This window comes from Pelodiscus sinensis, chromosome 8, assembly GCF_049634645.1.
Source record: "Pelodiscus sinensis isolate JC-2024 chromosome 8, ASM4963464v1, whole genome shotgun sequence".
Taxonomy (NCBI): domain Eukaryota; kingdom Metazoa; phylum Chordata; order Testudines; family Trionychidae; genus Pelodiscus; species Pelodiscus sinensis.
In genome coordinates this window covers 42,990,871-43,016,717 of record NC_134718.1, presented here as the reverse complement: position 1 = coordinate 43,016,717, position 25,847 = coordinate 42,990,871, and the positions used below count along the sequence as shown (strand labels likewise).

At 42.7% G+C, this 25,847-nt stretch overlaps 1 protein-coding gene across 10 annotated transcripts in view; it reads right to left on the bottom strand.

The window, feature by feature from the left end:
* Positions 1 to 25,847, bottom strand: part of CPEB3 (cytoplasmic polyadenylation element binding protein 3) — a 186,834-nt gene that overhangs the window by 86,007 nt on the left and 74,980 nt on the right. For all 10 annotated transcript variants that reach the window (XM_075935178.1, XM_075935180.1, XM_075935187.1 and 7 more), the window contains one exon: positions 24,847 to 24,903. In XM_075935178.1, the coding sequence (XP_075791293.1) occupies positions 24,847 to 24,903 (57 nt within the window). The remainder of the gene's footprint in view (positions 1 to 24,846; positions 24,904 to 25,847) is intronic.

The window sequence follows — 25,847 nt, the reverse complement described above, 5'->3', positions numbered from 1 at the left end:
CCTTAAGTATTACAGTAAACTTCCGATAATCCGGCACCTTTAGGACCCAGGGGGTGCCGGATTATCAGATATGCCGGACTATCAGAAGGGGGAACTATGAGGAGTCTAGGGTGCGGTGGGGGATGCTACCCCAGACCCCCTCATAGCCCTCCCTTCTGATAGTCTGGCTCTACCCCAGGAGTCCCCGATTCAGCCGCTGCTGGTCAGTTTCAGTAGCGGCTGAATCGGGGACGCCTGCAGCAGAGCAGCTGGGGTGCTGCTGGGTTGGTCCAGTAGCGCCGACCATTGGCGCCACGAGACAAACCCGTCAGCAACCCAGCTGCTCTTGGGGACGCCTAGGGCAGAGCAGCTGTGGTGCTGACGGGTTGGTCCCGCAGCGCTGCTCCTCGGCGCTACTGGACCAACCCAGCAGCACCCCAGCTGCTCTGCCCCAGGTGTCCCCAAGTCAGCTGCTGCTGAAACTTATCAGCGGCTGACTCGAGAAAGCCAGAGGCAGAGCTGCTCTGCCCCGGGCTTCCTGGAGTCAGCCCTGGTCAGTTTCAGCAGCGGCTGACTTGGGTACGCCTGGGACAGAGCAGCTGGGGTGCTGCTGGGTTGGTCTGGTAGCGCCAAACCTCGGCGCTGCGGGGACCAACCCAGCAGCACCCCAGATGTTCTGTCCCAGGTGTACCCAAGTCAGCTGCTGCTGAAACTGACCAGCGGATGATTCCAGGAAGCTGGGGCAGAGCAGCTCTGCCTCTGGCTTCCTGGAGTCAGCCGCTGGTCAATTTCAGCAGTGGCTGAATCCGGGACAGCTGGGGTGCTGCTGGGTTGGTCCCGCAGCCCTGATGGGCAGCACTCCAGCTGTTCTGCCCCCTGCTTCCCGGATTCAGTGCTGGTCAGTTTTAGCAGCAGCTGAATCGGGGAAGCTGGGGGCAGAGCAGCTCCAATGGTCCAGCTGCCCGGAGCACTTCCGGGTTCCTGACGGTGCTGGACCATCAGGAGTGCCGGACCGTCAGATGCCGGACCATCGGAGTTTTACTGTACTTGCAACTATAGTAAAGGTACAATTCTTACCCTGAAGAATAATTTTCACATTAACAAGTTCTCTTTAAAATAGCTTTATTTTATGCTTCCCCCACATGCAGTTTTCGGTATATACAATACTTTAGTATTAACAAAGCATAACTGCAACACAATTTGTCATGAGGAAAATTGGAGGTTCGGACAACTGTTTAAGGAACAGTTGGGCCTTTTAGGACCTGAGAATGCATTAGAGGAATTTTGGAATGTGTGATAACCACATTAACTGGATGGGGATCAAAGTCTTAACTACATTCTGCCACTCTGACTCATCTTTAGTAATATTCAACTATTAATTAGAAGCTCTTAACTTCCATGCAATATACTAAAACCCTCCAAGAAAGCCAATGAAACAGATTGCTTCGCCAATCATTAATTCATCACAGGTGTCTCTCCCACTAAGACATTTGTATTCTAGATTATATGTACTTCACAAGGTAAGAGGGGCAGTCTGTTATTGGATCATATGGCTAGATTGAATCATTTACTGCATAAGATGAGTAGCCTCTCCTTTGTATAGTTTCCCTACAATTGCTCCACTCAGGTGACTACCAAGAAGTATCTCTTGAAGGAGAAGAGCACTTCAGACTTGGATCTAATACTGAAGAGACAACTGTTTTGCCAGTTGCAGCATCAGACCGAAAGTATAAACCAAGGCATAATGTTTGAAGAAAGTAAGTATTGAAGTCCAGGTTGCAGCTCAGCAGATTTCAACTGGAACATGTTCCAGTAGTGCCATAGAATTAGACTGGGACCTTGTAGAATGGGCAAGGAGGGTGAGCCCCATAACAAAACATAATGACACCCTGAGATACACCTTGAGAGTCTATGGATGAGCATTGTGGATCTTTTGTATATGTTTGCAAAAGAAATAGAAGTGTCTGGTAGACTTTCTAAACAATATGGTTCTGTCCAAACAGAAGGCTAAAGCCCTTCTGACATCAAAGTTAAAGAAGGCAAGGCAATTTTATCTGATCAGATATAGCATTCAGAAAAAAACAGAAGATTAATAACTTGGTTAATTTGAAATCCAGACAATATTTTAAGTAGAAACTTTAGATGTGGCTGCCATGAAACGTTTTCCTTGGAGAAAACTGTAAATGGAAGATTTACCACTGAAGCTCCCATTTATCTGACTCTTCTAGGCAAAAGAGATGACCACCAAGAAAGCCATCATTACAGTTAGCCACAAGTTCTCTATGTCACTTAACAGCTCAAAGGGAGGTTTCATAAGGTAATTAAGTACCGCGTTTAGGGCCCTTACAAGTATGGGCTCTAATTTGCAAAAAAATTCATCAATTCCTTGACAAATCTTGCTATTGTTGGATTGGCAAACAGCGAGAATCCCTCTATCGGTGAATGAAAGTCTGTGAAAGATACCAAGAGAATCTTGAGAGAATTCTTGAAAGACTGATCTTTCTTAATTCTAATGAGTAACAGAACAGTAGAGAAGGGAGAATGAACAAGAAAAAACTGTTGCAGGATGCACCAGTGGCATAATCTCTTCCATTCTTTGAAAGTAAGCACTTCACATCGATTGCTTCCTGTTATTTAACAATACCAGTTACTGAGTAGAATGTGTCTAACTCCAAAAACCACTGAGAAGCTAAGCTTCAAGTCAAACATTTCTGAAGTTGAGATGAAGAATCCAACCAGAATCCTTGGAAAGCAGATGTTAAGCAGGAGGAAGACTCAATAGTGGACAAGCAGCAAGGTGAATCAAGTAAGATACCATTCTTCTCTTGTCCAAAGAATGAAGAAGCGTGACTCTAAAAACATCTCTATTCTGGATGGCAAATTGCCCCAGCAATGAGTTTCAGTTGGCCTGAGCAACTCAGTGTTCCCTAACTCACTATGATTATAATCTACATCTAAAAGGTGTCATGTAATGATTTTCAATAACTAAACACCGCAGTTGTTAATATCATTGTGGAATGTTTGTAACCGGGTAGGTGAAATTATGGGTACTCTCTGATATGCTTTGGAGACTAAACATACAAAAGGAGGCAAAACAAAGTTTTCCAGATGAAGGGGAAGGCAAACACCTCTGGATCAGTGGTAAACTGAGCCAGTTGTGTCTGGCAACATAGACAATGGACTATTCACTTATATTGGAAGTTGCAAGAACAGCATTTATATTGTAAAAGTCACAGGAGACTGCAAAATCAACATGATGTCAACACCTGGGTGGAAACGACAAGCAGAGTCAAGTTGAGCCCACAGGAGGGCTTCCTGATTTGTAAAACAAACAGTCCTTTTGGAGATATAAAATAGAGATTCCATCTTTCTTCATCACCTTAGGAGACAAATACATTAAAAAAAACCCTAGTTTTTGATGATGGATCTGGCCTTGGCTGACCAGTAAATGCTGGAAAGGAGATGGCAAATGTGAGCAAATCTTGAACAAAGACTGTATCTTGCCAGATTAAGTTTTAGTCTTTTAGGTGCATGTTTTCACTTTGATTTTCTTGTAATAATTTATATCTTTATCCCTGTTATCTGATATCACTTAATTTATGTCCTTTTGCTAATAATTTTTACAATAAACCAACTCAGTGACATGCTTGAACTAAAGCATATATTTACACAAGTTAAATTAATAAGCTGTATGCAAACTCAATATATCTCGCCTGTAAATTAACAGTAATATGGTCTGTGCACTCCAGAAAAACATTTCTGAGGCACTCAGCCACTGTAGTTTACTGATTGCTACCTGCTAGAAAAAGGATATGCAACAAGGAGAGTAGTGTTTGATGAGGTTGCTCAAGGCTTTGGTGGTGCATGCATGGAGGCTGAAAATGGTATAAAAGTAACAGTCATCTCTAGTATACCAGTGAAATAGCTTGGACACTGGATTGGATACTGATGGTGAATGGAGGAGTATGAATATGGTACAGACTTCTTCCGAGCAGAACGCTTGGAGTCTTTGCTGGCATGGCCATGTCTAGTTGATATCAAGGGAGATTTCAGTGCTAAAGTATGCTTGGTACTGTGGCACTTGGAGGAGGCTGAAATCATTGAACTTCTGGTATCAGAACAGAATAGAGACTCAATTATACTTGCTTTGGGACCAGAGACCTCTGAAATGGTCAACTTTGTGAAACAACCAAAATGTCTTTAGTTTCTCTGGTAGGAGATCTAGAGCGCCTCCTTTGAGTCTTATTGGTACTTTGTGTGGTTTTATCCTGCAATTCTCTCTGTGACTAAGATGCAGAAGTTGACAGGGCACTAAATGTGCTTGAAGGCTGGGGCAGAGAGGGGGTTCTCAGAACCTGGATCAGAGTCCAATCTCAGGGCTTGCTCCATCATGAGCTACTTGAACTTGACTTCCCTATTTTTCCTAGATCTGCTTTTTAAATATGTGCAGATCTTATACTTGGCTGGTATGTGGGTGTTTCCTGAACAGCAGAGGCACCAAGAATGACCATTTCTAACTGAGATGGATTCCTGACAGGAGAGGCAGCACTTGAAGCATGGGAACTCCAGTATACTGCAGTGATGACAACCCCCAAAGGCAGCTCCTCAGAAGTGGGTGATGGAGACTGATGGAAAATAACAATTAAAAACAAAAGTCAAAATAAACTAAACTGTTTCTAAGAACTAAGCAGCAGGCTATGCTAGAGCAGGGGATAAACGCTCTCTCTCAAGCCGAAGTGTGGTTAAGAAGGACCTGTGGGAGGTTTGCCTACATTGCTCTACATAGTATCAGTACGGGGCATAACAATGTCTAGAACCCAAACGTGAGCTGAGCAAATGCTATCAAAACATTCTAATCAAAGGCTCATGCACACCTGAAGTGGAACACCAGATATACTACTTGAAGAACTGTTTTTTCTAATTATACTTTCAAATTAAAATGCTTCAAATACCAACCTCCCCTTTTGTGATAGATTCTCTCAAAGACAAATGGACACCAATGTATTATATGCTCTTATTCTCAGATCCAAATTAATAATTCATACTGAAGTTAATTATCTCTGGGTAGAACCCATTTAAGCAGTAGTGCTGCCACTGTTAAATCAGATTCATACATCACTGAGGGCCAGATTATCCATTAGGCACAATGCCTAGGGCCCATGGAAAAGCTTAGGGGCTACAACAAATTTAGGGCCTAAAAAAATTCATAATGGACTTGAAAATAAGAAAAGAAAACTGCTAAATCATACTTAATAATTTGCTACGTTTAGTCAACAAACATTGTATAGATATAACATACAATTAACTATTAGGTGAATAGACAATAGGGAATTTCTCCTTTTTTTATATATAATCTAATTTAAAGGCCTATGATTATGACAGTGAATAGTGCCTATGAAGACTTTAATCTGGCCCTGATCACAATAGGGTTCCTATTACTATAGACTATATGGGTCTGAATACAGGCAGTCCCCGGGTTACATGGATCCGACTTACATCGGATCCCTACTTACAAACGGGGTGAGGCAACCCCGCACTAGCTGCTTCCCCCCAGCAGACCAGGGAGACGCGAAGCTAGCGCGCCGCCCCCCAGCAGACCAGAGACGCGGAGCCACTTTTCTCAGCAGACACCTCAGCTTGAGAATAAAGGACTGAGGGAAGTGAGGTGTGGGAGAATAAAACTGAGCTCTGGAGAAATGTTTGGCTAGAGTTTCCCCTACAATATGTACCAGTTCTGACTTACATACAAATTCAACTTAAGAACAAACCTACAGTCCCTATCTTGTACGTAACCCGGGGACTGCCTGTATTGGATGCAAAGAGTCTTCTCACTGACCCACTTGGCTCTAGTTGATATTTGTTTCTAATTGTAGGAGTTCTCTTTTGGAGATCTGCCCCACTGCAATGTTTTCTGGACTTCTATTGAGTTCTCATCCTTCTGTGTTTTTTCTCATTATCAATAACAGTAACAATTGTTTGTACTACAGTAGCACCTCAGATCTAACACTTCCCTGCTGCTGTTAGAGGGATACCATCCTGTGGTATTGGAATCAAAGTACTCCATCAGGATGTGAATTGCACAACTACTTTTCTTTTTAATATGAAGTTTGACTATATGAACTGTGCTGTTACAAGCAGATACCTTCATTTTGCAAGCATACTGGGTGGCATAAAGCCAGTGACCAAAAGCCTTAAAGCTTTCCCTTCTCCCCTCTACATTTCTTTTGTGTTTGAAGTAAAGTTCCAGTCCACACTTGTCAACTGTATGGCACTTCTCCAAGTCACACTGCTTCCAGACTACTGAGTCGGACCTTGCCCAGCCTGGAGCTTCAGTCTCCACTCTTCCAAATTTACGTGTATTATGTAGCGCAAAGCCTGGGGAGGCCTGATCAGAAATGCTGCAGAAGCAGATTGTACTCCTACTCTGTGTAAAGGATTGAAAAGATGAGAGAAATGCTAGTTTACAAGGAGATATATGGCAGGGAGAGAAGAACTGGGAAAACAATGGGTGGGGAGAATAAAAAGACAGGACTATGAGATGGACTGGGGGGGGGGACAAAGATTAAGAAATCCCATTGTGCTAGAAAAAGGACCTCACAAGTCACTGACAGGAGACTGTTCTCAGTAAGAGTCAACTCAAGCATCTGGAACTATAAAAGCAATAGGAAAGGTGTAAAACATGATCTAGCAAAGGAAAACAGAGGGGGAGGGAGGAAAGAAAGAGATGGAAGAGGGAGATACTTTAAATTATATTTGCTTTTAAGTTTATCTACTTTTTCCCAAACGGAAGACACTCCAGACCACTTCCTTCCCACCACTGGGCGGAGAATGCTAGAGTGTGTAGGGAGTCAGGGCAGGGGCTTGGAGATGCGGGGCTCAAGGCAGGGGGATGGAGATATGGGGGGTGTAAGAGTCAGGTTTGTGATTGAGCGGAACTCTGGGTAAAAGGTGTGGGAGGGGGTGAGGAGCTCAGGCAGTGGCCTGGGGGTGCAGGAATTAGGGTTCAAGGTGAGGCAGGGCTCAGGACAGGAAGTGTGTGTGGGAGGGGGAGGGTAATACAGGGAGGGCAGGCACAAGGCAGTGTTCCCTGTAAGCTGAACACCTAGGGTATGTGTACACTTGCACCCTAGTTTGAACTAGGGATGCAAATGCAGGCATTCGAAATAGTCAATGAAGAGGGGATTTAAATATCCCGCGCTTCATTAGCATGATCTCGCCGGTGCGCTAGTTCGAATCACAGCTGATCCGAACCAGGAAGTGAGCACCGGGACACATTAGTTCAAACTGAACCCCTTGGCTCAAACTAACACGTCCCGGTGTACACTTCCTGGTTCGAATCAGCTGTGATTCGAACTAGCGCGCCGGTGAGATCATGCTAATGAAGCGCGGGATATTTAAATCCCCGCTTCACTGACTATTTCAAATGCCTGTATTTGCATCCCTTGTTCGAACTAGGGTGCAAGTGTACACTTACGCTTAGGGTGTTGCCCAGCAGAAATTGTCGTGCTGTCCAGCTGATTAGCAGAGCTCCCACAGTAGCTCACAGTGGACAGCATGTGTTTCTATTGGTGGTGCACATCTGCACATCTCTCAGTGCACATAAAATGTACTCCACTCACGGATAGAAAAACAAAGAAACATGGAGGGGGGCCCAAATCCTCCCCCCAGATTCATTTCAGGGCTGCTTGCTCTTCCTGTCCCAGTCAGGGAGCAACTCTGGCTCCTGTACATCCCAAGCAGAGTGAGGAATGTAGCAAATTATGCATTTCCCCCCTCCCCTGCACCCACAAAGGGGAACAGCTAGCAAAGTCCTTTTATGAATCTAAAGGGGGGAGCTTCAGTCTGCCCGCTGCCCTCACTAAAATGCCCCTGGGTGGTGGGAGGCTCGGGTCTAGGGCAGCCCCAGATCAGGGGACCAGCAAAGCTCTTTTACCTGCCTGGTAATTCAGTTCTCTTTTCTGTATGGTTTTGAGAGAAGCAATCCCGTTCTAGGCACATCCCATTCTCCTAGCCCAATGAAACCCTTACTTTGCTTTAAGTTATGGTAAGAGAAAGCTGCATACCAAATTTGGTGGTGTTGGCTCTTGCCGTTTAGGAGTTCTTGATCAGACAAACACTCTCTAAATAGATATTTTCACCATGCCTCATCTTATGCACTTTAGAGGTAGTTAAAATGGGATTGTCTATCTTAACGAGTACTTCACTGACTTTAATTTTGCCATTTTGATGCACTTGCATAAACAAACTATTTAATACAATCTATATTTTCTTAAAATTTATCACTGACTTCAGTGCAAGTTGTATCCACTTACACCAGAGCGGAGTTGGTTCCCAAGACTTTACTCGGATATTCTTGCAATACAAAAAACACAACTGGTGTGCTACATATTGAGTTTTGAGCATCCACTCTATACTTCCTGAATTTTATTCGTTTACATCAGAACCTTAGTATCAGTTTTAACAGTTTTCTAATCTTATTTGATATGCCAGAATCTGTCTCTTTCTTTCCATGCCCACACACTTTCTTATAGGTAAATACTCTAACACAGCATAGAGAATGAAAAAATGGCAAATATTTCTGATGTATTTATTATTTAAGTCTCAGGAATGAAAATTAAATAGCATGAAACTCAATATTTTAACAGGCATGGGAGAAAGAACTATGGAAATGAATATGCACTTTTACCATTGTCTAATGGTCAAGGCTATTACTTCAATAGAACAGGCTGCAAACAAAATATAACTTCATTCTCAGAAAGAAGAATATGAAGCACCAAATAATTAAAAAAGCAGCCTATTCAATCAGGTCATTATTAAATCTTTTCTGTGCACTCAAACCACTGAGAAAAATATCAGAAGAGACTGATGCCTCTGAACATTTAAGTCTATGTATTAATAGAACATCCCATAATTAAGTGAACGATGTTTTTGTCACCGGCCTGCTGTTCACAATTTTACAAGCTTTAAAAAACAGCTGACAGATTTAATGATTTTTCAGTTCACATGGATTACTCCCATACCATGCAAGACTAATTTCCTTAGGGCTGGCTCCATCTCCCTGTGTGTTTATATAGTCCCTAACACAATATGATTTGGGGCGCACTATCAGAACATAAACATATAAGAATAAATATAAAATTAAATGTATAAAAAGTTACATTAATGCAGTTAAGGTTGTGTTATCTCATGCTCTTACAGAATGCTAAGCTGAACAAAGCTCATAAGTCTGAAAACCAGTCTGTAGTTTAAAATCGAAGGAATATTGAAAGAACCACTCCCATGAAATTTCCCCTAGGGAATGAGCAGAACTTTACAACTTTAGGTTGACCATGTAACCTTAACATTGTCCTTGCTCAGCAATGCTCAATGCACACCATTAACGCATACCTTAATCTGACCACCCCATAGTTACTGAAGTGTGCAAGTCCTTCACTTCCTTTCACTTTCACTCAGAGGATACCATCTAACACTACTGAAGGACAAAAAGGAAAAGGTTGTTCATGTCTCCCTTCCTCTCCCTTCTTCAACTAATGCTTCACAATGTACATAGATCCACATTGGCCCTTGACAATATTAGCTTCAGGAGGTTCCAGATCCTAGCATATTCACACTTAACTGACTACCCTGAAAAAAAAAACACAGTATACATTCACAATTCAAGAGCTACTAAAGAGCTTTATACAACTCCCTTACACCTAGTCACAGGACACCATTTCAACATGCACTTTCACTTAACCATCATTAAAGCATTAGAATCCTTTCGATATTTCACCTCGCTGCTGACAATATCTTTTGTAATATAAGTCCTATTGCCTGCTACTAACAGAACCTACACAATTCTTCACAGAAATAATGTATACTGTATCCTAAAAGTACATATACACCTCTTCCCTTTCCCCACAAAAGAGGGTGAAAAGCATAGTGTGAAAGATAAGGCAGTTTATTGAAATATATTTGAAAAGCCTTACTGAATTCAGTTTAAGTACTTCGGAGGTTCAATGTACTAAATTAAAAGTTAATGTTTTATTGTGGGCCTGGATTGTATGTAACAATTCTCTAGGGAGAAAATATTACATAAGGCCTGGGTGATTAAAGGACTATTCATCAATCTGCCAGACAAGAATGAACTTTTGCAACAATTTGGGTGAAGTGAATTTCGTGGGAACTATATAGAGCAGGGGTTTCAAACACCTAGCCTGTGGGCCAGTCCCAGCCAGAGTCCATTACTGGCCCTTAAGCCTCACCCCTTTTCACCATCATCTTACCCTTTCCCCCCATGGCATCTTATCCCCCAAGCATGCGGCTTTGAGGGTCACTGGGGGGGGAGCCTTGTGCTGCACAACCATCATCCCCCCATTTCCACTTCTCACAGTGGGGCAGGAGCTGCAGAGGAATGGGGTGCAGTGAGTGGGCACACTCACTCTTCTACACTCCACTTCCATCACAGCTCTTGCCTCTGCAGGGAGCATGGGGGTTGCGACCACTGCTGCCATGCGGCGCCAGGCCACCCCGGTAATCCCCAAAGCCACATGCTCAGGGGATGGGGTGCTATTCTGGAGAGAAGGTGGTGCAATGCTGAGAAAGGGTAGGGATTAAGGGCTGGTAACAGACTAGCCCCCAAGCATGCGGCTTTGAGGGTCACTGGGGGGGGGAGCCTTGTGCTCTAGATAGTTCCCACGAAATTCATGAAATAATAGAGTTCATGATCTTAAGGAAAGGTAGAAGGGAGACCAGCACAATTGAGGTAATGGATTTCAGGAAGGCAGATTTTGATAAGCTCAGAGAACTTGTAGGTAAGGTCCCATGGGAAGCAAGACTGAAGGGAAAAACAACTGAGGAGAGTTGGAAGTATTTCAAAGGGACGTTGTTAAGGGCCCAAAAGCAAACAATTCCGCTGTGTAGGAAAGATAGAAAATATGGCAAAAGACCAGCTTGGCTTAACAAGGAGATCTTGCATGATCTCAAAATAAAAAAAGAGTCTCATAAAAAATGGAAACTAGGACAACTAACAAAGGATGAATATAGGCAAGCAACACGGGAATACAGGGGTAAGATTAGAAAGGCAAAGGCACAAAATGAGATCAAACTAGCTAAAGGCATAAAGGGAAACAAGAAGACCTTTTATAAATACATTAAAAGCAAGAGGAAGACCAAGGACAGGGTAGGCCCACTGCTTAGTGAGGAGGGAGAAGCAGTAACAGGGAACTTGGAAATGGCGGAGATGCTCAATGGCTTCTTTGTTTCGGTCTTCACCGAGAAGTCTGGAGGTGTGCCTAACGTAGTGAATACAAGCAGAGACAGGGTAAGTTTAGAAGATAGGATACACAAAGAACAAGTTAAAAATCACTTAGGAAAGTTAGATGTCAGCAAGTCACCAGGTCCTGATGAAATGCATCCCAGGATACTCAAGGAGCTACAGAGGAGGTATCTGAGCCTTTAGCTATGATCTTTGAAAAATCATAGCAGACAGGGGAGATTCCAGAAGACTGGAAAAGGGCAAATATTGTGCCCATCTATAAAAAGGGGAATAAGAACAACCCAGGAAACTACAGACCGGTCAGTTTAACGTCTGTCCCAGGGAAGATAATGGAGCAGGTAATTAAGGAAATCATATGCAAACACTTAGAAGGTAATAAAGTGATAGGGAATAGCCAGCATGGGTTTGTGAAGAACAAGTCATGCCAAACTAATCTGATAGCTTTCTTTGATAGGATAACGAGCCTTGTGGATAAGGGAGAAGCGGTGGATGTCATATACCTAGACTTTAGTAAGGCATTTGATACGGTCTCGCATGATATTCTTATTGATAAACTAGGCAAATATAACTTAGATAGGGCCACGATAAGGTGGGTGCATAATTGGCTGGATAACCGTAGTCAGAGAGTTGTTGTTAACGGTTCTAAATCCTGCTGGAAAGGGATAACAAGTGGAGTTCCTCAAGGGTCTGTTTTGGGACCTGTACTGTTCAATATCTTCATCAATGATGTAGATATTGGGATAGAGAGTACGCTTATTAAGTTTGCAGATGATACCAAACTGGGTGGGGTTGCGACTTCTTTGGAGGATAGGGACATAATTCAAAATGACCTTAGCAAGTTAGAGAAATGGTCAGAGGTAAACAGGATGAGGTTTAATAAAGAGAAATGCAAAGTGCTCCACTTAGGAAGGAACAATCAGTTCCATACATACAAGATGGGAAGCGACTGTCTAGGAAGGAGCATGGCGGAAAGGGATCTAGGGGTCATAGTGGACCACAAGTTGAATATGAGTCAACAGTGTGATGCTGTTGCAAAAAAAGCAAATATGATTCTAGGTTGTATCAACAGATGTGTTGTAGGCAAAACTCGTGAAGTCATTCTGCCGCTCTACTCTGCACTAGTTAGGCCTCAGCTGGAGTACTGTGTCCAGTTCTGGGCACCACATTTCAAGAAAGATGTGGAGAAATTGGAAAGGGTACAGAGAAGAGCGACAAGAATGATTAAAGGTTTAGAGAACGTGACCTATGAAGCCAGGCTTCATGAACTGGGCTTGTTTAGTTTGGAAAAAAGAAGATTAAGGGGAGACATGATAGCGGTTTTCAAATATCTAAAAGGGTGTCACAAGGAGGAAGGAGAAAATTTGTTCCTCTTGGTTTCTGAGGACAGGACAAGGAGTAATGGGCTTAAAGTGCAGCAGGGGAGGTTTAGATTGGACATTAGGAAAAAATTCCTAACTGTCAGGGTGGTCAAATATTGGAATAAATTGCCAAGGGAGGTGGTGGAATCTCCCTCTCTGGAGATATTTAAGAACAGGTTAGATAGACATCTGTCAGGGATGGTGTAGACGGAGCTTGGTCCTGCCTTGAGGGCGGGGGGCTGGACTCGATGACCTCTCGAGGTCCCTTCCAGTCCTATTATTCTATGATTCTAGCCTTCCTTAACCTGCCAGAGGTCTCAAGTCGGATTGCACAATTGCTCCAGCTAGGACTGGTCTACAAGCTGGAAATTTGAGACCGTTGCTCTAGATGCTCTCCTGCCTGGAGCAGGCAGGAAGTACTGAATCTCCTGCGCCTCTGGGGAGAAGAGGCTGTGCAGGCACAGCTACATACCAGTTGCAGAAACATGGACACCTGTGAAAAGATTGGCCAGAGGATGCACAGTCTACACCAGAGATCAGCAGCAGTGCCACATGAAAACAAAGAAACTGTGCTAGGCACACCACAAGGCCAGGGAGGCGAAGAGTTGATCTAGTACAGGCCTGGGCAAAATAATCTCCATGGGCCGGATTCAGCCCACCAAGCCACCCCTCAGATTTAGTGGGGAGCCTCAGACAGACTTCCTGCCTGCCCCCACATGCTGCTGAGAAAAGTTGCCGTGGGGCTTTGTTTGAACAGCTATGAGCCTGTGGGAGGGGGAAAGAGGCTTCATGTGCCGGTCCTGCCCCCAACACAATGCCATTGGCCAGTTTCCAGCCAATGGGAGCTGCCTGTTGTCAATAGGCAGCTTGCAAAGCACCTTCCCCCTCTCCCTCAGGCAGGTAGCTGTTCAAAAACCATATGGCCCTTGCAGCCAGTGCAGGGGTGGGGCCGGCAGGGAGTCTGATAGAGAAGGCTGCTGGCTGGGAGTAAAGCAGGTATATCTCCCAGCCAGAGCCTGCCTCTGGCACCCTAACCCTTTGCCCCCCATACCCTACATAACCCAAACTCTCTGCCCCCATTTCCCATCCCAGATCCTGCACCCCAATCCCCTTCCTGAGGTTACCACTCAAACCCCTGCCCTCCCTCCTGAACCCCAGTCTACTGCCTAAGTCACAATCCTCTCTTGCCCAGGGTCACTACCAAAACCTCTGCACCCTAGTCCTCTAATCCCAGTCAGAGCTGCCTCCTTCACCCAAACTTCTTCCCTTATCCCATACCTCTCCTGCACCCCAGTCCCTTACTGCAAGCTCTCTTCTCCATCCCAGACCCTATACCTCCTCCATTGATATGGAAGAGTGTGGCCCTTAACCACTTCCCAAATTCTTGGAGTGGCTCCCCATCAAAAATTATTGCCCATTCCTGATCTAGTGCCAAGTTGCAGACCTGGAGTTTTTATAAGCTGCATTGTATACCTGGAGACCCCACCAGCACTCCAGTACTCTTGGTGAAGCCTGATGCAGACACACAAACAGCACAAGAGAAGAAAAAAACATGACAGTGTGTGGTATTGGAAGGGGTTCCAGCTATGCCACAAACCAGGATCTTTTTGAAAGTTCACCACAGACTAATAGCTGAACACTGGCAAGCCAGTGGGTATGTATATGCCTTCTCTCTATTAAATGTTTAAATGTGAAGATGGTGCCTGGCCCAACCCCATGTTAGCAGAACCGTACTTTTCTACTTGTCTTCGTTTTACTCATAGAAGAGGTAGAGATACAACAGAGTCAGAGTTATCTGCTTTACATTTCCATATAAGATTAAGCCAGAAGAGGTAAGGACCAGTGTTCCCTCTAAGCCGCATGGCCGCACAGCTTCAAAGGTGTTTTAATCAGTCCCACCCAGTCAGAGGCTCAGGGCTACATGCCTGGAGCTGACTGACTGGGCAGAGCTGATCACCTGTGAAGCTGTGCTGCCACGCAGCTTAGAGGGAACGCTAGTGAGAACTGCATGCAGAGCAATTTATGTGCATAGGGATGGTCCCTGAGAGGTCTTGATGAAATTTCATGAATGTACTCCTCTATCCTCTCCCAGGGATTTCTAGGAAGAGTTGCCTTATTTCTTCCTTCATGGTAGGAAACACTCCCACACTCTCTGTGATGGCTTCAGCAGGCATCACTACACTACAGAGGCTAGTAGCATACAAGCATGCTCAGGGCGCCAGCAGCTGTGTTCTCTATGGCTTTGTGACTCTCAGAGTGAGCTAAAAATCAGATCTCCTATGGAAAGCAGTGCCAGTACTCAGATTATCTTACCTATATTTGCCATTAAATGGCATTTAGTACCCACTCAGCTGCAGTATTGAGTAGTTTTTAATAGAGTAGACCAAGCTGACCAAGTTCCTAAAGTTGTAAAGTTCTGCTCATTCCCTAGGGGAAATTTCATGGGAGCGGTTCTTTCAATATTCCTTCGATTTTAAACTACAGAAAATGAACACAGCCTCTTTCTCCCCTCAAATGACACACAGACTTTGTTCACCTGGTTCCTCCTCTATGCCTGCAGAAACCTCACTCTGAGGAGGAAAAAGAAGTGGCCAAGAGAGGACACATTAACAGATCCTGTAAGCCAGTCCTATATATTCTGTGTAAAGGAGATGAATATAGCAGACATTGGAGAAGGAAAGAGTGGACAGAAGAAAGGCCCAGTAGTCCCAGCAGCAAAAGAACTGGGAGAATCACCAGGACATAATGAGGTTGATCAGGCAACAAATACAAACGCTGCAGATTCTCCAGGTCCAACCGTCACTGACTTGTCTCCCTTTGCAGTCAATGGAAAACTCCATTTCAACAGCTTCCACCACTGCCAACATTCTATGGTATTATGAGACATCCCCAATTCAACCTTTTCACACAACAGTAAGAAACCTACAGCTTCCTATATACAAACCTGAGGGAACCATGGTTGGTCTATGTCTGGCAGAAGTGAATTGAAATGGTTTAAAATTTCCATTGCATTACATTTTATTTGTGCATTAATGCTTTGCACTGTTTTTGGTATGCAATGAGTTTTTAGTTTTTGGAAATAAATTCATGTTTATTATTTCACTAGACAATTAGCCCGTCATAAGACAGGATTTTCAGTCTCCTCCTCCACCTCCACTTCCTCCTCCTCCTCCTCCTCCGGATACTGCAGAGCCCAAACAGCCGTTTGGGCTCTGCAGTCCCCATGCTGCATGGGGAGCGTGGAGCCCAAACAGTCGCTTGCGCCACTTGCTCCCATGCGGCGACCTAGAGGTGCTGCATGGGGAGCGCAGGGCCCAAACGGCTGCTTGCGCCGCTTGCTCCCCCACAGAGGCCTGGCTGAGCGGCGCAAAAGTCAGCCGAGAGCCACGGTGGGAGGTGAAGAATGTGACTCAGGCAACAGCGCCGTCCAGAGAGAACAGCCAGCATTTCAGTGTTACAGAGTCACAGACATTGGGCTACTGCATATACTAGAGCTATACTACTGCATATACTATTAACCTATACTGCATAATGCCTATAGCTACTCAAAGCACACATTACTTGTAAAAGAACAGGCATCCATAACTCAGATTCAGTGAAACAGTGTAATTATAAAATGTACAGTAAGCACTGCACAATTCATAGGTTAAAAAGCAGCATGATATTCAGAAGTGTCTCTCAGACATTTACACATCTGCAAAAAATCCCCAACATTTCAGGGCCAGGTAGACCACGGTCTCCCACCCCATTCTTGTGATTGACCACTGAAGTGCTTTTTCTAGGCCCTCCAGAGCCACATAACTGCATACCAAGCTCTTTTAATGGTCCATGTGTCTAGCTGTTCAAAGTCAGCAACAATCCATTCCACCTTCACCTCCATCCCAGTAATAACTTTTCCTTTTTCATCTCTCAGATATTATGCACAATTGTGACTTTAAGTGCACTGTAATGCAAGTTGGCACGCTGTTATAATGAAATCTACCCAAACGGTATAATATAATATTTGAAAACTCACTTAACATTTTTCTCTGATATATGTATGGTAAACCCACAACTGACTTTATAGATATGTACTGGAAATATGTTCTTAAAATTTATTGGGTCAGCACTGTCTAAGCCAAACCTGTTCCAGATAAAGGTTTCTGGTTCCACCTGTTTAAATGAGTCTCTAATGCAACCTAAGCAAGGTGTGATCAAAGACAAAGAAAAAGCACATTATATGCAATGTAAACAAAGCCATCAGGAGAGTACAGGGGGAAAAAAACTAACTAATCTTAATGGGAGAGGGGGGAGATGGCAGTTCCCCCTAGTACCCTTTTGAAGCCAGGTCAAGTAATTTTGCAAAGACATAAGGGGAGAGAAAAAGCACCATTTTGACATCCTTAAAGGAACTGAGCTCTACTCTGGTGAGTGACTATCACTAGCGTCCCTTCAGTCTGCTAAAAGTTCAATCTATTGTCATTCTTCATCTGAGCTGGAACTTGAATCTGTCTTTGGAGTTGTCTAGGTGGCCAGCATACAACTTTGTGAGCAATGGGAAGAAGGGTAGGCTGGGTTTCCTCCAAGATCACTGATGGGAAAAAGTCCCAGTTTTCTTCATAATTTACAGTTTCCTGTACAAGCCCACACTGATATCAGTGAAGCATCCCTGGTGAGGTACCAGTGCTTGATAATCGTAGAAAAGTAGCTCTTTCTACCGATATATTCTGTGGCAGGGCTGGGCAAAATACGGCTTGGGGGCTGGATCTGGCCCGTGAAGCCATCGGATCTGGCCCACTGACCACCTTGCCAGGACCCCTAGACATACAGCTGCCATGGTTTTAAAGTTAAAAATCACTTAGAAAAGTTAGATGCCCGCAAGTCACCAGGGCCTGATGAAATGCATCCTAGAATACTCAAGGAGCTGATAGAGGAGGTATCTGAGCCTCTAGCTATCATCTTTGGAAAATCATGGGAGACAGGAGAGATTCCAGAAGACTGGAAAAGGGCAAATACAGTGCCCATTTATAAAAAGGGAAATAAGAACAACCCAGGAAACTACAGACCAGTTAGTTAACTTCTGTGCCAGGGAAGATAATGGAGCAAGTAATTAAGGAAATCATCTGTAAACACTTGAAAGGTGACAAGGTGATAGGGAACAGCCAGCATGGATTTGTAAAGAACAAATCAGGTCAAACCAATCTGATAGCTTTCTTTGACAGGATAACGAGTCTTGTGGATAAGGGAGAAGCAGTGGATGTGGTATACCTAGACTTTAATAAGGCGTTTGATACGGTCTCTCATGATATTCTTATCAATAAATTAGGCAAATACAACTTAGATGGGGCTACTATAAGGTGGGTGCATAACTGGCTGGATAACCATATTCAGAGAGTAGTTATTAATGGTTCACAATCCTGCTGGAAAGGTATAACAAGTGGGGCTTCGCAGGGGTCTGTTTTGGGACCAGCTCTGTTCAATATCTTCATCAACGATTTAGATATTGGCATAGAAAGTACGCTTATTAAGTTTACAGATGATACCAAGCTGGGAGGGGTTGCGATTAATCTAGAGCAGGGGTCTCCAAACTACGGCCCGCGGGCCGGATGCGGCCCGCGAGGCCCTCTCATCCGGCCCGTGGAGACCTTTTTGTCTACAGAAAAAAAATTACAGAAATTTACGTGTATCCTGCCAAGATCAGCCGTCAACTGTTGATGTTAGGGACAACAAATCTAAAGCCAGAAATGTCTGCTATTTTGGCATCCAGGAAACAATTTCACCATTCACACTAATACAGGTGTTCATGTGTAGTGTATCAATGTGTTATTAAATAATAACTGAATAAAATATATTAAATAAATAATTAAAAACAACATCCATGTTTTGATTGTTTTTTATTTGGGCCTCAAGTGTGTAGTCGGCCCCCGAACTGCTGTTTGATAGTTAATGCGGCCCTCGGGCTGAAAAGTTTGGAGACCCCTGATCTAGAGTATAGGGTCATAATTCAAAATGATCTGGACAAATGGGAGAAATGGTCTGAGGTAAATAGGATGAAGTTTAATAAAGACAAATGCAAAGTACTCCACTTAGGAAGGAACAATCAGTTTCACACATACAGAATGGAAAGTGACTGTCTAGGAAGGAGTACGGCAGAAAGGGACCTAGGGGTTATAGTGGACCACAAGTTAAATATGAGTCATTAGTGTGATGCTGTTGCAAAGAAAGCAAACATGATTCTGGGATGCATTAACAGGTGTGTTGTGAGCAAGACATGAGAAGTCATTCTTCTCTCTACTCTGCGCTGGTTAGGCCTCAGTTGGAGTATTGTGTCCAGTTCTTGGCACCGCATTTCAAGAAAGATGTGGAGAAATTGGAGAGGGTCCAGGGAAGAGCAACAAGAATGATTAAAGGTCTAGAGAACATGACCTAGGAAGGAAGGCTGAAAGAATTGGGTTTGTTTAGTTTAGAAAAGAGAAGATTGAGGGGGGACATGATAGCAGTTTTCAGATATCTAAAAGGGTGTCATAAGGAGGAGAGAGAAAACTTGTTCATCTTGGCATCTGGGCATAAACAAGAAGCAATGGGCTTAAACTGCAGCAAGGGAGGTTTAGGTTGAACATTAGGAAAAACTTGCTAACTGCCAGGGTGGTCAAACACTGGAATAAATTGCCCAGGGAGGTTGTGGAATCCCCATCTCTGGAGATATTTAAGAGTAGGTTAGATAAATGTCTATCAGGGATGGTCTAGACAGTAGTTGGTCCTGCCATGAGGGCAGGGGACTGGACCCGATGACCTCTCGAGGTCCCTTCCAGTCCTAGTATTCTAGGATTCTAAAGGACAGTTTGGCAGCTCTCTGCTCTGGAGGGAGGGGAAGGCTGTGTATGATCTCTCTTCCCTCAGCCAATAGGAGCTGAGAGATTGGAGAGGGGGATGGGAGCAGCACAAGCCTCTTCCCCCTCCTAGAGCTGAGAGCCATGTGGAGGAAACAGCCTGCAGCTCTAAGTGATCTGGGGCGAGCCCAGCCTGCCTTGGGTGTGTTGCAGGGCTGCTGGCTTAGGTACGCGTCTCCTAGCCAGAGCCTGCCTCTGGCACCTGTGCCCCTCCCCATCACTCCCACTCCCCAGGTCACCATCCAAACCCTCTGCACCCCTCTGCCCAAGACACTACTCCCTCCCACACCCTATGCCCCTTCCTATACACTTCCCCCAGGCCAGAATCCTCTCCTGCACCCAAACACCCTCCCAGACTCTGAATCCCAATCCCGTGACCCAGGTCATAACCACCTCCTTCACCCAAACTCCTGCTCAGACCTCATGCAGTCTCCCGGACTCCAGTCCTTTACCCCGTGCACCCAACCTCCATCCTAGACCCCACATCTCCTCAGAAAAGTGTGGCCCTTGACCACTTTCCAAAATCTTAAAGTGGCCCCCCCCCCATCAAAAATTATTGCCCACCCCTGCCCTGTGGCAAGTTGGGGGGGGGGGGGGATGCCAAAATAAAGATATGCATGACTTCTGTGGCCCCACCATAATTGGTAACTCCATAGCTGCAAATCCATCTGCAATATCTTACACAGTCTCCTTATTACTTCTTCTGGAAGATTGGACATCAAAGGCCAAAGCTATATAAAGAAATAGATGAACTTCTCATCTGGTTTTGAATCTGAGACAGTTATGAATGTGTAAGCATAGGAAAAAAACATAGCTGTAGGTACTGAAGGACTAAAATATACAGTTTGTAGTTGGGGTGTTCCCTGGTAAGCTTTTTAGTGAGAGTGTAGGGTCTTGTATTGTTTTTAATAGGGTTTCTTTACAGTGGTTTCACCTTAATAGATGTGTTTACTTATAAAAAGAGTTGGATGAACTTGTTACCACTGGCAATGACAGCTATTCATAGCCTTCAAAGAGGAAACAAAGTGCTTACTTACACTGACAAGTTTAGGCAGTCTGACTTGCTGGGGGGGTGGGGGAAAATCACTCTGTAGGCAGAGAACAGCCTAGAAAAATACTGATAAAGGGGGAGACAGATGCAGGTCTCTGCCCCAGGGAGGTGACTTCTTAGAAACTGACAGCCTAGACAGGATGCCCTCAGGGACCTTGGAATACAGTTGCAATTGTCCTGAACAGTGACAGACAGCTCTCATATCATGCAACACACTTCTATAAAACAGAGCCATCTACTACTGCCACCATTAAGTACAGCTATACCTGACATGGACCATACTCACTTTACGAAGAGTGCATGCAACTAATAAATGCTTAGACTGCTTTCATATCCCATCAACTTTACAATGAATATTCTGCCACTTTTAATATGTGATACATACAGATCTGCAATGAAATTATTCACAATGTATCCTGAAGATACACATTTAGCTATTCCATTCGCTCATGCACAACAAAAGCTGAAAAACAGATCTCATATCATATTCTGCCGCACATCTCAGAGTAATCCACACAGGTCCTCACATCATGAACATACGTTTTCCATGGGTTTAGTGTGGGTGTATCTAAAGCACTAAATGCTTCTGAAGTGTATGCAAATAATTCATATTGATCATCAGCTCCAGGGAAACAGAGGGAAGGTAGCATGAGCAACTTTCCTCCCCACTTTTTGTCTTTTAATAGTGTTAGACAATCTTGTGGGTGGGGATAAATGGGTTGTCAAAGGAAATGAAGAGCTTTTACATCTCAGCAACTGTGGGGTTAGCAAACTAAAGTTGTGTGTGTTAACAGGCATATCAGAGCACGGCTAAAACAGGTCAGAATTAAGGCCGTGTGGACAACCTTGCTTGTGTATTTTCTGGTATCCAGAAGTTTGGATTTTACACAACATTCTGCCATCAAGCAACCTTAACTGTACAGCAACATAATATTTGCCACTGAATTTTCTAATTTGTTGAACAGAAAAGATACATTATTGGTAAGAATTAGATGGCATTTAGCAATTGTATTTATGCCCCTCAATTTGCATATGTATACAAACTAGCCATCTCAAGGTCATGGTGTGCAGCTTGCTCCCCCAAAAAACTTCTGCAATCTCGTATTCCAGGAATTAACTAGAATCCAAACACTGAAAATCCTGGCAGTGCGCACAGTTCATTTTCTCTCTGTGGTCAAGGTAACTGCACTGTCCAAATCTATGTAACGTGTCTCTTCTCATACGCCATGCTGATCTGCCCCAGAATCAGGAACTAGCCATATGCCTTCACCTTCAAGGCTAATAAGATATAGATTTTTCTCAAGCTGTCAATCCATATGTTAACCTTTAAACAGATATCATGACACAACCTTAAGTATAGCTGTGCTGCCATGCCACTGTAATAAATGCCACTAAGAGCAAGGATAAGAAAAGCATTCATATGCTTTTAACTCATTTAATTGCAAGCTACCTCCCCCTACTATCTCACTGACTCATTACGGTTCCAGAACACCCACACACACTCTTTCCCCACCCCTCCAAGAACCCATCTGTCGACTCGACCCACTGATACCTAATTTGCACTAAGGTCAGATTCATGTTACAGCTCTCTGATAGCATAACTATGTTGGTCAGGGGCAAGAAGAGGTATGATTCCTAACAGACATAATATTCCTATACTGGTAAAGTGCTCTTAGTATGGACATGGTTTAAGATGTTAGGGAAAACACAATCCATTTCAAAACCCTGCTCAAATAATGGTCCCAGCCATTTTAGGCTGCTTTCATAAGGAATGTTTATATCCCTACTCCATCCCACACACAAACCCTATTACCAGCTCATTTCCCCAATTCTATCCATGAGCACTTTCAGATTTGACTTCCTAGATAAACACTATAAATAGAATGTACTGGGTGGATTTTTTACTCAGGGAGCCACTATAAGGATGCATATAAATTATGTATAAATTATAATGGACTTATGAAACAGTGTCAGTTCTCCAATTACCCACAGAGACAGTTCAACTGAAATCTCCATTGGGGAGTTCTTGGATTCAAAGTGTGATTATTTTGGCAGGAGATAAGGGATGTTTCTATTTGGACTAGTCATTCATGGTACACCTTACGGCAGTAGGATGGTCTGTCATATGTGACTAAACTAATAGAAATAAGGTCCTATATTTATCAGCAATGCATAGATATCTGTAGTAAACAGCAAAACAAAATACTGTACATTAAGTAGACTCAACAGCAAATCAACAAAAAAATTATGCTTACAGTGCAAAAGGTTTACAAAATCCCATGCAACCAACTACACCAGTAATAGGCAACCTAAGCTAGTGAGCAAGCTGCATGAGTGTCCCTCCATCTCAGTGGTCTGCAAAACTGTTATATCCAAGACAGGATAGGGTATTTTTGCTAACTACACTGGAATGCCTAGAATTTGTGGGGTATGCGGATAGAATTGCAGCAGTGCTTTGATTGGTTTCAAAGGGAGCACCTGATTCTTACAGTCAATGTTGTGTTCAAATCAGCACCCAATCACTTCATGTGACCTTGATTTATGTACAGGTCACTTGAGTAATACTGGCAGGGAAAAAAAACAATATGGATGGAACAAGCAGAATCTGGCGACCCTGTATGTGGGCAATGGTAAACAAAATGTTTTGCATATCAAACATTAGAACCCTGATAGTTCCATTGCCCATCACTGCCCACCATTAATTTATACCCTGATCAAGTCCTTAACATGGAACAAACATGATTTGGGGATATTCTACAAGCTTTCGACTTTGTGGCAAATTTAATCCATAGAAATAGACTCAGGTGAAGGAAATATACCTCTTCACTTACTTTGCTGAAGTTATGTATACATTTTATAAATATTTCTAAGTCTTTGTTTATAAAAGTTTCTGAGTATTGCTGAATTTTCAACAATTCCACGATTTACATAATAAAAATGTGAATGTTAATAATCATTCTGCTTATTATGCATAGCCATATATATCAAGCTTGAAAGGGTCCATTATCATTATCATCATCATTAGCGAAATCAGCAGGAAATGACACATACTGTAGAACATCAGCACTCAAACAGATACAGTGCAAGGTATTGCCATTCTACTAAAAATAAGGTTAACTATTTCTATGGATAATGTTAAAAATAGAATACATTCAACTACTTTGAAAGGAAATGTTTACACAAAAAGCCCAATTATATATTTTGCTGTTCCAGTGGGGAACTCAAGTTTATACTGAACACCCACTTCAGCAATCACTTTTACAGGAATTTAGCCTGTATTCATATTTAAATTGTTTATAAAAATTAAATAAATTAAAATTAATGTTTACATGTCACAATTATAGTGTGATAATACAAAAGACTGCATCAGTGCATTGAAATGCCTAACTTAAAAATAATTAACACTCATGCTTCCTAAGACCTGTCTTTGTGCCAAAGCACAGCAGCAAGGTTTTTAAGTTGTTTCCTCCCCTCTACACTTTAGAGCAGCTCTGTCAATAGTGGTTTTAGTCATATTGAGAATTTCTATTCAATTAAATATGACTGATCCTTTCACAACAGTTTATGTGCCTTATGCTAAAATATTGCATACCAGCAGCTACGTATGATTACATCACTCTAGAAAAAACAATTTTATAATCAATTGTTGAAAAACTAAAAAAAAAGAAAAAAAAAAGGAGCACACAACAGCAATTTTTGTAGGATATATAAACAGCTCTAAATAAAGAAGCTTGATAATTTAGCAAAAAAATCCAAATGGCTATTTACTAAAGAGTAAGAACTTGTTTGAAGTTCTATGCATAAGATAAAACCAAATTTTAAAGTTTGAATTGTAGTACATATAAAAAGAGTCTCATTTGGAAGATCCTCAGACTTCACCAATACATATTGTTGATTGGGAAAAAATTTGTTGGGGATGCCACACACCAAAAGTATACGTTAAAAAACCACTTAGAGTCAGAGACCAAGCATAATAAATTTCAGCAAGATTTGAACACATGAAAACAGGAAGCTATAATGTAAAGTTGCACAATTTTAAGTATAATAGACATTACCAGGTGCCCAAAGAAGTATACACAGCATATGTAAAAAAAAGTGTTCCATTATCAATCATACCAAGAAAACGTATATTAACTGAATGATTATAATATCCACAAATTTAAGTTTTTATTGATTTAGTAAGTTATAATTGAATATATACACACATTTTATTTTCCAAATCTTTTCTACAAATACATACATTTACACATACATGTATACATACATAAATATAAGAACATATTGTAAAAAATATTTTTCATGTCAAAAACTTTGTTATAACAAACTACTTACTGTTAAGAGCCATAATATTATCCGTTCCTGGATGATGGAAGTTTATTCCCATTCGCCCTATAAAGTAAACAGAGTATTTATTAATATCACACAACACATCACATGGGCTAAAATTCAATACCTTATTTTGAAACTGAATGAATCCCAAAGTTAAATCTACCATTGCAAGAAGTCATGCTATTTGTAAAAGGTCATGTTATTTTTGATTTCAGTCTGCCAGAATGAACATCTAGGTGATCAGACTTAAAATATACAATATATATATAATTTAAGTCAAAATACTGAAACCAAGCAACAAACCAATTTCAAGAACAATGCAGACTGTAATAATGATTCTCTAAGAACTCTCAGTTTGCCTTATGCTTTATTCAAGAGACAGAACTTTATCACTCAAGCTTGTACTTACACTTCACTGAAACTGTATATTTTATGTTAGTCTTCTAAGTAAGTAGCATAAATGACCAACATACTTTAAAAGCCCCACAAAATTGAAATGGCAACAAGGAATTCAGCATTTTGCATGATAGTTTCTACACAATATCAAGTTTCTCTCTGGATATTCTAGAGATCGGAAGGGAGAATAAAAAAATCATACTTTTCCCCCATAGAGATAGGCCCCACAGCTCCAATTGTCCGGCCAGCCGGACCACTTCCAGGTTCCAGTTGGTGCCGGACTATCGGGAGCACCGGACCACTGAATGCCCGACAATTGGAGTTTTATATGATCTTTTCCCATGCTACATGGAAGAAGAAAAAAAAAAAAAAAAAACAGTCTACACGTCTACAATACTGCTCGGCTCGATGCTCTGAGATCCATCCATCTACGGTCGAGATAGCATATCTAAGAGCTGCCAAACTGACCGCAGATCACTCTGCAGTCTATCCCTCTACTGGATGAGAAGAGCAAGGGAAGTTGATGGGAGAATTTCTCCCATTGACCCCCTATGTTGTAGACTTTGCAGTAACGTGACCTAAAGTGTGTCAACTCCTACATAATTCAC